The sequence below is a fragment of the Anomalospiza imberbis genome, chromosome Z, assembly GCF_031753505.1.
Source record: "Anomalospiza imberbis isolate Cuckoo-Finch-1a 21T00152 chromosome Z, ASM3175350v1, whole genome shotgun sequence".
Classification (NCBI taxonomy): Eukaryota; Metazoa; Chordata; class Aves; order Passeriformes; family Viduidae; genus Anomalospiza; species Anomalospiza imberbis.
In genome coordinates, this window is record NC_089721.1 from 69,000,876 (window position 1) to 69,018,828 (window position 17,953).

Consider the following 17,953-nt stretch of genomic DNA (forward strand, 5'->3'; position numbering starts at 1 on the left):
TCCCTTTCCTTAGTCTTGTAGTTATGCTCTGAGCATCTCTGGGGAATAAGAGGCTCCAATTTGTTCCCCAAAATGTTCCACCTGGTCCTGCACATCTACAGGTGAGCCTGCTTTGGGGTGATGCCTGAACTCCTCCCACCAAGACCATCCATGTCCATCCAGGTCCAGCCATGCCAGACATGCAGCTTTGTCCATCAGTGACTCCGACATGGACATTAAGAGAGATTCAATGCTGAGAAATGCAAGGTAGGTGCCATTAAAAAGTAATAAGTAAAAGGCCATCAGAAAGCGTGTCCATGGCTCTGAGAGACCCGCTGAGCTCCAGATCCCCGAGAGATGTGGTGGCCTCCAGCCCCCTTGGCCAGGGGCTGCTGCTGGTGGCCAGCAGACATGAGATGAAGCTCTGAGCCTGACGATGAGCTGGGTGTGCACAATCCCTCCTGCTCTCTGCACTCCTTTTCCCCTTCTTCCCTCCTGCACAAATGTGGAGCTGTGGGTGTGTAAACCATTTTCTTATTGAATGAGTGCTTATTTCAAATGTCAGTTTGAGGTTTTTCTTTCCCATCTGCATCTCTGACTTTTCTGCTTTGCTCTCTTGTTCACCACAGGCCCTGCTGGGTGAGGACTCAACCCACCAGTGTGACCAGAGAGTGGGGCCCAGTTGTGAACACAGAACATCAGGCCAGCTTCACTCTATTTTCCCGCTGAAAGCTGTGGGAGGCAGGGATTATTAGTGGACTCAGAAGGTTGGTAATGACAAAAAATGGAGATTGACTCAGACAGAGCCCTGGCCAAGAATTTCCAGGAGTTTGCTGAAGATGTTGGGGTAATTCTGCCATTCGGCCGTTCCTGTAATTGTGGCAGGAGGTCAATGTCCTTCCTGCAGCCATGGCACAGACAGCTCCCAGTATATTTAGAGGCCTGGAGACCAAACGAGTCATCAGAATGACCTTGCCCACCTTTGCAAGGGATTGTTTGTTCAGGAAAGTTTTTCATTATTTTTCTGCTCAGGTAGAGGGTGGCAGTGGTGATGTCATGCCGATGGCAGCTGAGGAGAGGCAGAAGTTGTCCTTCTTATTGCAGAAGAAGATTGCAGTTGCAGTGTTTCCCTGGGCTGTACTCCAGGTGCTCTCAGTCCCTGTGTTGCCTGCAAGGCTCAGTCCTGGCAGCCCCAAGCAGATTTGCTCTGAGGGATTCTCTGGTGGACCCAGGCCCTGTGGGTGGGCTTTGGGCCCCTCATCCCAGCCCTTTGGAATCAGTTTGGAGAGGTGATTTACCTCTGGCCAGCACACTGAACCTGGGCCCTGCTGGGTTTGGGATCAGAAGGCACCAGCTCTAGCGGTCTCTGCCCTAAATGACAGCATTTAGTAGCATTTGCCTGCTATCACTGAGTTCACATTCCCTAATGATGAGGAAGATTCTTTTCTGTTTTGTTCCTGTTTGATTGATACATAGGGAGTACTTGACCTCAAACAAAGCTAAAATTGGGGGAAGTAAAATACATGTCAATAAAAATGGGACATCGTCTCTGATCACAAGACCTGTGCTCTACTACAAGTGTTTTTTTCATTTAGTACCTGCCTTTCACCTTTTGACAGGTGGCCAAGTGGCAGAGTCACCTCTCCTGGAGGGATTTAATAACTGTGGAAATATGGTGATCAGGGACATGGTTTAGTGGTGGGCTTGGCAGTGCTGGTTTAACAGCTTGAATCAAGGATCTTAGGGGGCTTTTCCATCCTCAGTGATCCATGAGGCTGTGATTATACATTGTCCAGTAAAACACCATGGATTATATCCATTTTACCATTTTGTGAAGGGAGTTCCATTTAGGAATGGGGAAGCAGAGGCCAAGGGAATATGTTTTCAGCTGGAGGGAGACATGTTTGCCATAGAGAAATATGAAAGGATGGAATAAATCATGGCATTGATGAACCTAGGGAAGTCAAGGGGAACACTTCATGCAACTAATGATGAGGTGGCAGCCATCCTCATTTCAAGGTCATGCTTTAATTAGAAATGAAACATATGGCCTAGACCAGCTGAAGAAAAATGTGCAGTGCTTTTCCTGCAAGAGAGCAGTGACTTCCAAAAGTCCCAAGGCAATACGAAAATTACAAAACAGCTTTTCAGCTCTTCACAGTAATGTTGTTTTTTTCCTCCATTTTACTGATGGTGAAATCAAGACTACTATTTTAACTTGTATGCTGCAATTGTTGCACGAATAGATAAGATGATTTGGCAAGTAGAAAGAGCAAGAGGTTTTCATGCTGATAATACATATTATTGACAATTTGATGCTTTTATCAAGTAATGGTAATCAACCTTTACTTGCTTGATAAATACATAGCCCAGAGTGTTGATTTTATCAAAATTACCTTAGCAGTTAAGGGTGTAATTTTCTGCTGGTAAAATGACGGATGTTCTCAGTAATTCGTAATTGTCCAGTTATTTGGTATATTTTTTTTTTATGTTTTAACATGTTCCATGACTTTCAAGGCAGCTTGAGTGCTCTGAATACAATGCTGAATACAAAGTCACCTCTCAGTGTTTTTATTATACACAGTCTTCTTGCTAACTAGGAAAATAAGACCTGAGGGTGTTTTTTATTGCTGACTGTGAAAAACACATCACATTTACTCACACCAGATCACAAAACAAACATTACCCAATTCCCCTTCCACTTCAAAAACGATGTTATTTATTAGTGCTTGCCAGGGGACAAAATGATGCCCAGTTAAAAGAGTTCTATGTCACTCAGTGGGGACAGCTTCCACCAAAAATGTGATGATTCTGGGTGCAGTGTTACATCTGGTACCACCGATGCACTGCATACTTGTCTATCCAGAAATAAAGACTCTCCTGATAAAGATTGCAACCCCTGGGTGGGCTGGTGCTTCCCCTGGGCAGGAGGAAGATTATGCTGACAGCATGGGCACTCCCATCAGATGAGCTGCTGGCAAGATCCGCAGCAGCAGGATGAGAAAGGGACTGGCTTGCTACAGCTAGCTGCAATGAACAGGGCGACAAGTAACACCAGCAGCACCAGGAAACCCTTCAACCAAACCTGAGCTGTGAGCTGCAAAGAGGAAACCATTCTTAATTTACCTCTATTTACCAGCTTCATATGCTTAGCAGCCACTTTCCAGCCTGCCTTTCTCCATTTCCACCCCAGCTTTTCTTACACTATTACCTTAAACAGCAAGGAGCACATCTAAGTGTTTGCAGCTGAACAAGATGAAAACCCAACAGCTGTCTGAATATTACTCCTGTAGTAGGTTATGCTTAAGAAACAATACCCTATACCTGACAATTGTAGCAGATGAATTTTATCACTGTGAAAAGACTGTCTGGGTCTTTGCAGAGAAGTGAAACACAGATTACACACAGTGTTTGGTACCACCAGGAATTCAGAAGGCCAAAACCCCCTAAGCAGTGAGCAACAAGTGTTGCCTGGCAGTATTACTGTTGTTTTTATTCTGGAAGAATCCAAGCCAAAGAAAGCACTAGAGGGCACAGTTGCAGGAGAGCAAAACCAACCACATTTGGACTGCAGTGAAACACTTGACTCACTGACAAAATTCCTCTCTGATAAATTAATGTAAATCAGGCTTGGAAGGAACATTCTCATTTCCAAGTTGGCTGAAGGAGCAGAACAAAATGATAGGTGACCATATAGCAAACTGGGGAGTGTTTGTATAATACAATGACACAGGGATAGGTGTCAGGAGTTGCTCTATTTAAAACCCTCATCAATCATTCAGAAGAAGAAACAAGCAGAGAGTAATGAGATTTGATACTTGGGAGGATTAGTTAGAATTTGTGAGAGCTGCAAATTAATGCAAAGCAACAGACACCAGAACCACACCAGAATCACAGACACAGAAAAGCAAAAGGCACAAAGCACATGGATGGAATCAAAATTTAATAAAGAGAAACCTGGAGGAACTGCAGGCACAATAAACATCAGTCCAGCAAGAGGAAACCTAGGAAAGGGTAACATGGGAAGTTATCTCAGCAAGTTGAGCTGACAAGTTATCACAAGCCAGGTTGTGCTGTGAAGATGCTTCAGTGACATCTGCATCGCCCAGCAAGGAGCTCCAACACCTCTGGATCCCTTCACCATACTGGCAATTAATTCCCACCATTGTGCTCAGCTGCCCTGCCCTGCACATCCCTGCTGCAGCTGGAATCCAGATGAGAGTAGTGAGAAAGGAGCTGGGTTGCTCACTCTCCAGGAAAAGCCTGGAAGTGCTGCAGCTTCACTGCAGTAGAACAGATTGGGAAAGGCACAGCTTTGAGAAGATGGTGGGGAAGCATAACCATCACCAGCATAGGAAGGAGGCATAGGAAAGCAAAGAGCAGCTGAGAACACTAGAACAACAGCTTTGTCTGCTGAGCAAGGAAGATGGGACTCTTTCTAAAGTATTTGGGCCATAGTGTACATGGAAATTCCAACATTTCAGAATATTAGAGCAATCTGAGTAAATTGTATTGACAGAGAAATCCCCTCAGTGGAGGGACCTGTCCATTTAAAACTGCAGACTGTGGTTGCAGAGGAGCGGCAAAGGCAGTGAGGGTTATTCTATGTCTGGGCAGCAGTGGGATGTGGGTTTCTCTGCCTGTGCTGAGCAGAAAGCAAACTTATGTCAAGGAAGCTGCTGAGCAGCATCCAGGGAAAAAGAGCTCTGGAAGCTGGCAGCTCCCATCTTGCAGCCTTTCTGTTAAGAGCAGAAGAAAACAAGTCATTCACAGAATCCCAGGAGGGGTCAGGTTGGAAGGGACCACAGTGGGTCGTCTGATCCCACCTCCCTGCTCCAGCAGGGTCATCCCAGAGCACGTGGCACAGGGTTGGGTCCAGGCTCTGGAATATCTCCAGCGAGAGAATCTCCAAATCTCTCTGGGCAGTGTGGTCAGGGCTCGGTCACTGCACAGAGAAGAAGTTCTGCCTCATGTCCAGGTGGAACTTCCTGGGATCAGTCCCTGCCCGTTGCTCTGCTGCCATTGCTGGGCCCTGGAGCAGAGCCTGGGCCCTGCTCTGCCCCTCCCTGCAGACAGGGATACCCAGGGCTGAGGGCCCATCTCAGCTGGGGCTCCTCTCCAGGCTGAGCAGTCCCAACTCCCCCAGCCTTTCCTGGTGAGGGAGATGCTCCAGGCCCTTGCTCACGCCCAGAGCCTTTGCTGGCTCTGCTCCAGGAGCTCTGTGTCCCTCCTCCCTGGGGAGCCCAGAGCTGGGCACAGCACTCCAGAGGTGCCTTCCAGGGCTGGGCAGAGGGGCAGGATCCCCCCCTGACCTGCTGGCAGTGTCCTTCCAAGGGCACTCCAGGATCCCATTGGCCTCCTCGTCCCCAGGACAGTCTGCTGGCTCAGGACAGCTCTTTGTCCTCCAGGACCTCCAGGTCTTTCTCTGCAGAGCTGTTTGCCAGACCACCCTGGCCTGTGCTGGTGCTTGGGGTCATTCCTGCCCAGGTGCAGGACCCTACATTTCATTTGTTGAATTTTGGCATCTTCCTGACATCCTTGGCTAAATTGAATTCCAGATGGGCCTTGGCTTTCCTTGTCTCATTTCTACTTACTCTGACAACCTCTTTGTGTTCATTCCAAGTGGCCTGACCCAGCTTCCATCTCCTGTATATTTCCTGCTTACTACTGCATAATGACAGGAGTTCCTTTTTCATCCATGCAGGTCTCTTGCACCCTTTTCCCTCTTCTTCTTGCTTTATTCTGCTCCAACTCTGGTCTGCTCAGTTCAGGCACTGTCACACAAAACCTGTCTGCCAGCTGTCTCCGGCAGCCAGCTTCATCTTGTTCCAGGAGTGTTTATCGGGATAAAGCCAAAGTTTTGTCTAGCAGAGGAAAGCAATGCTGGGAATTCTTGTATTACCCAAAGCCAAAAAAAATAATAAATAACATTTTAATCTGGCTGAGGGACTTCTGGTCAACCCTATTTGTCAGCAGCACTACTGAGGATATGCCAAGCATTACCTCAGATCAGAAGGTTTTTGAACAGCAGTCACACAGATGGCACAATTAGCTATTAAACATGATATGCATAGGAAGATGACTCAGCCTTCGACTCTCAGGGCAAACAAAAGCAAATCCTGCCTGACCTGTGTTATTCTTCCGGTTAGCTGAAGTGCTAGTGCTTATCTAACAAGAGTTTTTTTCCAATATATTAATGACAAAAGCCAAGGTAGAATTAACATTGCCCCATTCCAGGATGAGGATGGTCACCTCACAAACACAAACACAGACAAGGCAGAGGTGTTTAGCACATTCTTTACCTCTGTCTTCAACAAAGATGATGGACCCTGGGAGTCTCAGTGCCCTGAGCTGGAAGACCACATCTGCAAGAACAGTTAACTCCCAGCTGACCCTTATGTGGGATCTGCTGCTCCAACAGGATCCCTACAGGTCTGTGGAGCCTGCTGAGATTTGTCTGAGAATTTTCAGCTGCTGATGTCATCCCAAAGACTCCCGCAATGATTTTTGAGCAGTCAGGAACTGCAGAGGTCCCAGCTGTCTGGAAGTGGGTGAACATTGTCCTGATTTTCAAGAAGGGCGAGAAGGAAAACCCCAGAAACAACAGGCTTATCAGTCTCATTTCACTGACTGGTAAAATCATGAAGAAGATTATTTTGGGAGGTATTGAAAAACACCTGAAGAACAATGCCAGCATAGCTTTATGAGGGGAAAGTCCTGCTTGCCAAACCTGATTTCCTTTTACAACAAGATAACCCTCCTTGTGGATCAAGGGAAACCAGCTAATGTAATCTTTTTGGATTTCAGCAAAGCTTTCCATGCTGTCTTTCCCAGGATCCTTCTGGACAAAATGTCCATCCCATGGCTGGATAAACTCATCCATGTGATGAGTGAGCAGCTGGCTCATGGGTTGGGAGGAAAGAGTTATAGAGAATCAGGTAACATCAGACTGGTGACCTGTCATTAGTGGGGTTTTGCAGGGCTACGTCTTAGGGAAGGTTCTCTTCAACATCTTCACAAAAGACCTGAATGCAGACCTGGAAGGAACACTAAGTCTGACAACAGCATTAAGCTGGGAGGAGCTGCTGACTGCCTCAAAAGAAGAGGGGCCCTGCAGAGGCCACCTTGACAAATTAAAGTGCTGGACAATCACTTGTGAAGTTCCACAAGGGAAGGTGCTGGATTCTGCCCTGGGATGGTCCTGGAGATCCTGTTTGATGGCCAGTTGGACATGAGCCAGCAGTGCCCTGGAGCCAGGAGGGACACCCCTGTCCTGGGGGCACCAGGCCCAGCATGGCCGGCTGGGCCAGGGGGGGATTTTCCTGGTCTGCTCTGGGCTTGGGCAGCCTCACCTGGATATTGTGTACAGTTCTGGGCATGACAATATAAAAATGACATTAAACTGTCAGAGACCAAAGGATGCCATGAGGATGATGAAGAGCCTGAAGGTGAAGCCCTAGGAAGAGTTTCTGAGGACATTGGTCTGTTCAGCTGGAGGAGACTGAGGGGAGACCTCATTAGGGCTCCAACATCCTTGCAAAGGACAGGTACCAATCTGCTCACTCTCTGACACCAGTGACAGGACTCCAGGAAATGGCCTGAAGTTGAGCTGGGGGAGGTTTATGTTGGATGCCAGGAAAGGTTTTCCCCCAGGGGGTTGGTTGGGCCCTGGAACAGGCACCCCAGGGCAGTGGTCATGGAACCAAGACTGAGAGTTCGGAAGCATTTGGACACTGCTCTCAGGATCATGGTGTGACTCTTGGGATGTCCTGCATGGGACCAGGGCTTGGACTCAATGATCCTGATGGGCCCCTTCCAACTCAGCATGATTCTATGGTTCTATGGTCTTTCTCCTGGCCACCTGTGGGCTGGAAAAAGTTAAAAACCATGACAGCCGCTGGAACAGGAGGGCTCTGCCACTCTGGTCTCCATTTGCTGTCTACAAAGAAGTGGGAAGCATTGTCACCAAAGGAAAATTAATGCTACTCAAGAGAGCAGTTAGTGATGCTTACCTTTGTGCGTTTCCACTGATTGATGTAGACATATATCTATGCTTGTTTGTGTATATTATTGCTAATTCTAGAGGACAATGACCACTACCTTCAGGTTGGGTAGTTATGTTTCAAATCCATCAGCTTTGGCTGTTTTACAACTTTCTGGTCCTGAGGATATTTTTTTCCTGGGTTAACTACTGTCTGGAGTCTGCTTTGGAACCAACAGGACAGCCATCATATGCCCACATGTTATGGGACCTGCAAATCTTGCAAGCAATGTGTAGATCCAAGTGATGGCAATAAGAATTAAATGTATGAGATACTGTTTTTTCATTAATTTCAATCCACTAAAAATGCCCTTCACAGAGGGTGAAGGCTAAGAGGATTGAGGGCAGCCTCTATGAAGCAAAATCCTTGTTGTTTTTAAATGTCTAAATCCCAGGAGGCTCTTCATATTTTTCATCATTTGCTTATTACCGAGGGACAGCATTGTGCTGATGAAAACCAAGCGCCTGAGCTAAAGAGCTCCACTTGTGACTCAGGAAAGGAGGAGATGATGGGGCAGGGTGATCTAGACATCAGGTGCAATGCTACATGCAATGCAGTAAATCAAATATTTTCCACTCTTACTCCCACACACAGGGAAACTAATTGCATGACTCCACACACTTCAGATACAAACACGAGGTATTTGGAAGCTGAGCCTTGAGTTTGAGCTTATAGAACATTCAACTTAGTACAGTGCATAATCACAGTTGGAAATCCATGCATGGATATTTTGTTCCAGGGAGGTGCAATATTGGCTGGGTTTTAAAATATATCTGAAGGGGTTTATCTTCTCAGATGCCACTGAAAGATAAGGAAAGTTGGGCCCCTCCTTCCCTCTGCTTCCTTTAAAAGTTTCTGTAAAGACAGATCCTTCCATCAGCAAGAATGGTGTGTGGTGGTCATGCTTCTGATAGGTGTCTGTAGTGTTTTTGAACAGTGCAACATGCTGAGCTGAGGAAATTGCCATTAGCTTTTCTAAGAAAGGTAAATTCTCATCATCTCTAAAGATAAGTACATGTTGATGACTGCTCCCAGAAATGGATAATGGCTTAGGCTCTCAGCTAGTAAAAAATTACAGGGGTGAATTCAAAGAACCAAGGTCATTAACACAAGCTGCAGAGCGGATAAACCTTGAATAGCTGGAAATGCTGGGCTTTGGATTTTATAATTAGACTTCTGATAGGAAAGAGAGACATGAGAGATCAAGAAAGCAATTAATTCTGTCACAAAACAAACCATATCTGACTCATCAACATGAGCGGCAGAAATATCTCTAAAATTTGTCCTTTGAAGCCAGGGTACTGTAACAGAGCTCTCTGAATAAAGAGAATGGAAAAGCACAAAATGCACAAAATGCGCTCCTTCTTGCCTGGCTCTGTTTCCAAACTGCCATCGTCTTTTCAGCTGCTGTGGAATAACACCCAAGTCAAATAATTGTCATCTGTTTTCATTTCTTGGGTATGTGAGTGCATTCAGAGTAAGCATTGCAGAATTACTCAAAATTAATAACAAGAAATCTATCTTCTGACTCTTCTTCAATCTTGATTCATCTGTACAGCCCCATAATATGAAAAGAAATTAATTGTTATAATACACTACACATGGTCTAGCTTCTTATAAGCTCCCACAGAAGAGTAAGGTCACACAGGTGTGAAATCCCTGAACAACTGACATGTTTCTTAAGGACATTAAGGTATCCTCTGTGGAAGTAAGGTCTCCAAATGTAAGATGCTTGTCAGGGGATCTGCAAGTGTTGTTTGCCTAATAAAGAAGGATTTGCATGCATTTCCCAGAGGGAAGGTGATTCACCATGCCAGGTTGAAACCTAGTACGCTGCAATGTAAGCAGCTCATGAGACTTGGTGGCACAGTGTATGGAATTCCAGGCATGACTCACACACTCAGTATAGGATTGCAAGGAGGTATTTGCAGTAATTGAGCAGAACTTTAGCATCATATACCCCCTGTTCCGTGCAGAAGTACCATGCAAGATCCTTTCTGATTCAGCCAAGTGTTCAGGGAGGTGCTTGATCCCACACACGCACTTAAACAGGACAGGAGACTGATTTAAGCAAGTAAATAGGATTAAGTGTAGGCCTAATGGTTTTGCATCACACGCAGCCTGTGCTTTAACGACTTGCTAAAACGAAGAATGCCTTTTGTTTTCTGAATTGATTTTTCTCAAGTCTGTGGGGTTGAGGAAAGAGAACAGTCCAATTGCAGAGACAATCTTGGACAGCAATGGGAGATCCTTGCAAGTTTTCTGTAGCCATCAGTGGACTGGAGTTCTCCATTGTCTGAACACACACAAGAGCTTCAGCCCAGCTTTACAAAAGGTGGACTCAGCATGGCTCAGCACCATCCTGGGAGCGAGAAGGGGGAAGGGATGAAGGTAACGTTAACACTGCCTAACTGTAGACACATAAATTCAGTGCCTGAATGAAGAGTGTGATTCACAATTGCTGTATACATCTGGAGACAGATAGTCTCCTCCATAGTGTGACTCAGAATGACCTCTGGAACCTATAGATGCTCTGGAGGAGGCTGTGTCTATTAATTTTAAAGTAAATACAAATAAATATTCAAGGTATTATGAATACTTCTTCCAGAAAAGCTTCAAATTTGATGCTCAAAGTCTTGAAAGAATTTTGACTGCAATGTTTTTGCTAGAGACTCAAGATCCAGTGTTTGCAGAGCCCAATACACACTTTTCAGTTGTGTTACAAAGCCAGCAATGTTTAACTGTCTTCACTGTTCAAAGCTCCCTGCAGAGTTATGGCTATCTTTTGCATTATAAGAATATAATTATTTTTCTGTTAGATCAATTGCAAAAATACAGAATTCTTTGGGAAATTCTTCACGGCTAATTGCCAAAGGGACCAAACAAGCAAATCTCCCTTCCTCTTCTGTCCCACTCCAAAACAACCTGCACTATTAATACTACTATGATGGAAAATCCAAGCTCCAATTTAGCTTTAAACTTTGTTTTACCAAATTAGTGCTGCATCTTCTTCCTTCTTGCTGTTCCTGCTAAGAATTTCTACATTCAAGCATCAAAGAGACTTTACATGGAGTTGTACATGGAGTTGTTACATGTGCACATGTGTGTATTTTTCTATGTAAAAGTGTAAGCAATGAACAACATTCAGATACCTTGATGCCTGAAACTTATGGATGAAGTGGTGTTTTTAATAACTATTGGTATTTTCAGAAAAACTTTCTTTCAAGGATGGTACACCTCTGTGAAGTGAGGTAATAGAAATATAGTGTAAAAAAGGAGAAGCTCATAGCTGAGAGTTCTTTCGAAAACCTCAGTTTTTAATGTCTCTCATGAACACTGAATGAGGATAGAAGTAGCTGAGCTCCCTGTTGAATTGTGGGGCCGAACTTCGTCCTGACATCCCGGATGTTCGTGGTGCTCTGCACCCCACCAATGTTATTCTGAAGAGGGCAATTAATTCTCTGGGTCTAATGGGGCTGGCATTTGGCTCTCCTCTTTGTCCAGCCTTTATGGGTCTGTTTCATATGAGCCCTTCATGCAGCAGCACACACAGAGCTGCATGCCCCTTGTTCTAAGTGCACTTCCTTATCAGAATATATGGCACTGCATTATGCTGCATGTTTATGGTTTGAAACACTGCCTGATAATGTGGCCATAGTCAAACAAAATGCTGCATGCAACAGCAGCCAATTCATTTGTTTTAGGGAAACAAATTTGTTTCCCATTTGTTTTAGGGAAAGAATATGACATTAGAAAGAAAGAGATATATGCTTAGCTACATTTGATTGGAGGCAGTCATATAGCTGAAATGATATAAACATTAAGATATATCTTCCTGATAACCACCCACTTTCATAAATTATGTATTTATTTTTCTCTGGTATCTAAGGTCTCTAAATGTAAGATGCTTGCCAGGGGATCTGCAAGTGTTGTTTCCCTAATACAAAAGGTTTATTAGGGACTTGGAAAATATTAGATGTACTTTTTTTCCAGTAGGCATTTAGTGCATTGCTGGAAACAAAATTTCTCATTCTTTCTGGTTACATTCATCTCACAATAGCAGTGTGAGAAGTGATATTTTTAATGGCTACTTGTGTAATTAAATACAATAATGTTCACAGAAATTAGCTTTATTAGTGCCTAGAGTGGTTGGAGTTTGAACCTTTTCAGTCCACAGTTAGAAATATTAGATAGCCATTTGATTCCGAGCAAAATAAACATTTCTAGAGTTTTCCTTTTCTAAAATGCTGCTGTGAATGGAATGGCTCCTCAGAGCTTTGAAAATGGACTTCCTGAAAGGAAATACTTGATCAAACAGAAAGGGTTTAGGCTGTGCAGTTATTCTGTCTTGTATAATAACTCTTTCTTTTTCTCCCTGTAATTTTTCTTCTATAATTATTTTTTAGAGCTGTACTAAATCAGATGCCAACTTTCCTTGGATTTGTAATGTTTGGAAAACTGCAGTGGCAGAGGCTGGCTTAATGTTGCAGAAGGAGACTCTCAGGGACAGTGCAGTCCCTCCTGTTGCTCCGATGCACAAGGAGTTAATTGTGACTGTCACCTCCACAGTGCGATCTACAAACAAAAAAAAAACAAACAAACAAACAAACAAAAAAAAAACCCACAAAAAAACCCCCAAACAATCAGGTGTTTCCCCTTCCCCTGCATGTGCTCTTTTAACAAACAGACCATGTCCTCATTTAATCTATGATACTAAGATAATGCAATAAGAAATACTAGAGCTAGCATTTTATTTGTAAGACCCCCCCTTTTCACTCTTAAATTCGCCTTCTGTTTACTGAAAATGCTTATGTTTGTTTTCAGAGTGAAGAGGAGAGGGAGAGATAAGAAAGAGGACACTTCATTTGAAAATTAAATTGACAAGTTTGGAGTTACAAGATGTGACTTATCAGAAACTCTGATTGGAAAACTCAAAGTGGTGAAGGTAAAAGCTCAAATGCAGCATTTTAAAACATAGTCAACTTGAGAGAAAAAAATACTGTTTAGTGTGGAAGCTAGGCTGTAATTTAGGCTTAGATTTCTCTGTTTTCTTCAGAAATCCATTTTCTGTTTACACTTACTGTAAGTATTTCTCATAAGGGAATGTATTGAAATCACATTAAGAATGTTTTAATTATCCTTAGGACATTTGACAAAGCAGATATTGTAATTGAGAGGTAGTTGGTTGCACTATGTAGATTGTACAAGGCTTTAAGGGCTTGTTTCTCTGCTGGCTTGAAACGTGAGTAGTGGTGGAGGGAATAACGATTATTTCAACTGTTTTCATGCAAAAAAGTGAAGACCCATATGCTTACCTTGACCCCCTGACTTTTTTTGCTTCATTACTTCATTTTAGTGCCTCTGACACACACATCTCTGTATTAAATAGGCAGAATTCTTTTAATTGTCTGAATTACAGACAGTGCTGCTGTCAGTGATGTCCACAGCAAACATTACTTGGCTGCTGTTGTAAGAAGGAAACAAGTGAGTATTGCTGAAGAGATCCCTTGAAAGCCCTCATTTTCAATATATTCCACATTTTTTTCCACCCAATCCTGGTTATTTCCTCAAGCCATTATTTTTCATTCTAAACTCAATTTCACATTCTTTTTAAGTCAATAACTTGACTTTATCTTACTGTTTTCTTTACAAATGTTAAGACCACACACTGAGCTCTGCTAACACATTGTATTATGCTACTAGTAGACAAATTTTAACATCACATCACATACATGTTGCAGTTGCTGTTGTAACATGCCTTTTAAAAAATACGTTTATTGGATGAAATCCTCTCTTTCTCAAGAAAAAATCTGGTTCTTCAATATAATTTATTATGCCTTTTAAAATTCTGTCTGTTCAATAAAATCTTTGCTATATTATAAATACCTGTAACGAAAATATAATTTAAAATTCTGAGAGAAAACTTTTTTTTTACTTTTACATTTTTCACAAAACCCACACAGGCACCAAGGAAAGACTAACAATAAAAATAATTTACTCCTGTACAAGCTGATCTGGGTTGGAAACATTCAAAAGAGAGATTTTAAACTTGTCATCTGTTGAAACTTTGGCTACAGCATAGGAACTGATCTTAATACAAAGGAGGGTCTTTTGTTTCCCACCCTTTTAACCTGAACATTTCTTTCAAGGCCTGATGGAGTGCTGTTAGTACTTTCCTCACTGTAGTATACATGAATGAGGACTGGCTAAATTTGTTGTTATCTGAAGAAACCAGCCTCGAAGCTTCATTGCACAGGACTAAAAGTGGCCCTTACCTTGCCATATGAGTCTGTTCTGAAAATTAAACATTAGTGAAAATAAGTGCTCTCATTCTGTAATAGCAGCAATTAGAAATTTTCATGGTTTGCTTGTTCATTAGTTATGCATTGCCAGAAAGCTCTTGCGTGGAAAGGACAGCAAAGGGAAAGGTTTCTGATCTGGACCACTTGCAGGAATTTTTTTTTTTTTGGACTTCTCTTCCTAAGCAAATTTCTTAGTGGAGAGGGAACGATTCAGTACAAGCAGCATTCAATAGCAGAGATATTATCCTTCAACTGCTGACTAGAAGAATATTAAAATATCCTTAAAACTGGCAAAAAGGCAGGCTAAGACCAAGATAGGCATGAAGCCACCACAAAGAATGGTTTTTTTTGAATCTTATGTTTGGTAAGAAAATTTCCAAGGTTGTCTTTAGAGAAGTCCTTTTTTCCACAGAAGTCTTAATTAGTTACAATTAATAGGTTTACCTTTAAATTACAGGATGTAGTGTAAAGTTTGAAAAACTTTAATTTGAACTGATGGATTATGAGCAAAATGTAAAATTCCTGTTTCAGAGACACTTGCATAATTTTAAGGAATAGACAGTGAAAAAGAATCTAATCAAATATTTATAGAGAGTCTGCAAAACACATGTCAGTAGTAGGCAAGAGTAAGAAAAGTAAAAATCAGTCAGTTTTTTGGGTTTTCTTTAGCACTTCAATGAGGTAATTATCCCCTGGGTATCTTCATTTCCTTATTCTAGATCCCCTAGCTTTTCTGAGCATCCAACATGCTTCTTTTTTTTTTTTTTCAATTATTAGAAGCAAAATAATATATAATTTTGACTCTCATTAAAGAGGTATGTGTGGAAAACTGCCAATGTTAGGGGATTACTCACCCTAGTTGCCTTCTGACAGCCACCTCTGCCTCAACCTCTTCTTCCCACTCCACATTCCATGCTCACCCTTCTTAGGGTTTTTTTCTTTTTTTAAATCTCAGACAAGTTTGCCTTGTCTTCCTAGATATTTTAGAAATTTTACAGTCTTTGGATGGACTTTTCTGCAACAGCTAGCCTTTCTGTTCCATTTGGCCTGGCTACTTGCAGATGCAGACATCACAGAAGGCAGCTTTCTACTACTTTGGAGACCTAACTGAGGCTCCACAGGTAGTGGGTTGGAGCCGAAAGCTCATATAATTGACACAAATAGATCAATACTCCATCAGGTGATTCATAACTGGCAAAAAGAAAGCCAAGTGCTCTGAAGTGAGACTTTGTCCTCATTAAACACATATGGCCTAGAAAGACCAGGCTCATAATTCAGGCACTTCACTTGGGTAAGCTCCAAGTCTGCTGGAGAGAATGCCATCCCATGGTCTGGGATGTCTCAGCGGGGGCTCTTTTTCATTAGTGTGTTTATGTCTGTAGTCTAAATTGTGAATAACTTCATCAGTGTTCACTGATGCCCCAGTCCAACTCCAGACTCCCAGATGTTCCTCTACAGGAGAACAGAAGGGCAAGGGAGCATTGTTTGGAGAAAGAACAAAACACCTATGACGGAAGCGGTACTGGCTGCAAGTATTAAATCTGAATAAATGACAAATATAACAAAGACTTCAATATTCATGACAAATCCATGGATGAGAATATATCCCCATAGCTTTGGCAGTTTGGTTCAAAACTGCTTGGTAATTCAGGTTTTGAATCCTACTGCATGCTTAAGTGAAGAGGGTGAAAGAATAAGTAATGTGAAAATTGTTTAAAATAGAGTATTAGGTTTTTCAGGGGAGTACTATTGCATTTAATGCCTGAGGGGGCAAATCTACTCTGAAGAAAGGTTTTGAAAAAAGATAATACTAAAAAGTGTAATTTTCCTGTCTTATCCCCTCACACCCGTTTTTCCCTTCCTTGATATTTGTATTAAATATGAAGCAATCAAAGCAGAAATCACACAACTAGAGCATACACAGACTTTGGAAAAAAAAACTACAGGTGGGGAGAACGAATATTTCCAACTCAGTGCCATACCCTATAGTTAATTTCCTTCATTTATGATATCAACCAACGCTTGCAGCAGTCTATCATCTCTATGCTTGTAAGGTTTGGCATTGTAAAAAAGATCAACGTAGTCACTGTACAGACTTTCTTCTGAGCCTCTTAACTGGGAGGGCTTGTTCAATTTTTTGAGGGCTTGATAGAAGTGTTCATATGGAATGTTTAACTTCTCACTTGTGGTCTTCTTTGGCAGTTGCTTCTGATCCATCTGTCTGCTAAAAGCACTTTGCAGTAAATGCAGCATGGCTTCTGATGGAATTTTATCTTCTGCTTTGTCACTGCTGCTGCTGGTGTCTTCTGTGGCCTTGGGTTTTTCACTCAGGCTCTCCAGTGTGGTATGGTCCTAGAATACAGATAAGCATGAAAAAAGGTCAGGTGTCAATGAAAGATTGACTGGATTAAGGCTTGCTCTGGTTGGTGATCTCCATCTGTGTGTGAGAAAATGTTATTTTTTCATTCAGGAGCCGCTCGGGCATCTAGAAAACAAGCAGACCCTTATCAACCAAAGCAAACTTTTGAAAGAACTACACTGTATAAATATCAAATCCTCCCACAATATAGGCAGTTATAAATTCAAATTCCACATTGACAGGAGAAAACACACCATTTTTTGCCAGTATTTGTCCCAGTCTTAAGAGATATTTCTGGTTGTGCCACAGGACACAGCACTCTAAATGAGGGAAACCTGTATGCAGTGGTGTTGGCAGCTCTGATTGTGCCTTGTACTCTTAGGAAATGATGGAACCAGTGTTTCCATGAAACCTTCTCTGTAGATGATCTCACCTGAGAAAAAGGCAGTGAAGTATGGCTAATGAGTGATCATAACATATTCCTAGGAGACCTTGGGAGACTAATCCCAAGTATAGGTGCACAGAGCAGTTAGTGAGAGGCATGATCTTATTTCAATACTAGTATATGCCTGCAGGGCTTCCTCATTCAACCCATAACTGTATTTCTAACGGAACACTCATTTTATCTTCATGTAATTTTTACCATGTCCACCCATTTTCTCCTACAGCACCTGCTGAATCCACTTTTACTTTCTTCCAATTTGTTTTCTTGACAATGGCTGCCAGACCTGGGGACATTTATGGAATAGATTTAGAGACCATTCTCACACACACCTTTCATAACCTGTCTGAGGAAGGTTAAACTATCTGTGCTTTATGGATGTCCTAATTACTTAATGGGGAGACAATTTGATGTGATGGGATTATTTTCTGATGCTGTTGGCGTAATCAAGCACTATGAAAATGTGCATTACTACCATCCTTGCATCCTGAAACCCAGGGTCACCCTGCCTTGTTGTATTTTTAGAGCACTGTTATATGTAGGGTAAACAGGGGTGCTAAAGGATCTGGCAGCAACAGATCCACTGAGCCAAAACTTTTGAATCAGTGAGTCCTTGACTTTTGTCAAGCCCTTTGTTCCTGAAATTCCTTGCAAACCCACTGGAAGCACTCCAGAAGGTACAGTTCCTTTGGAATGTGACACTCATTCTCAGTAGAATTACATAAATGTGGTGTGTCTGTCAGAGAGGTCTTCCTCCCTCCACCACTCAACTGCATTAGCCACAGAGTTCTGAAATGAATACAAAATAAATATGTGTCTTCTTACTAGG

General features: G+C 42.6%; 1 protein-coding gene across 1 annotated transcript in view; it reads right to left on the bottom strand.

The window, feature by feature from the left end:
* Positions 1 to 13,695: 13,695 nt before the first annotated feature.
* PCSK1 (proprotein convertase subtilisin/kexin type 1) overlaps positions 13,696 to 17,953 on the bottom strand; it is a 29,895-nt gene continuing 25,637 nt past the window's right edge. The window contains exon 14 of the mRNA XM_068177496.1: positions 13,696 to 16,675. Coding sequence (XP_068033597.1) covers positions 16,313 to 16,675 — 363 coding nt within the window. The 3' untranslated portion in view covers positions 13,696 to 16,312. The remainder of the gene's footprint in view (positions 16,676 to 17,953) is intronic.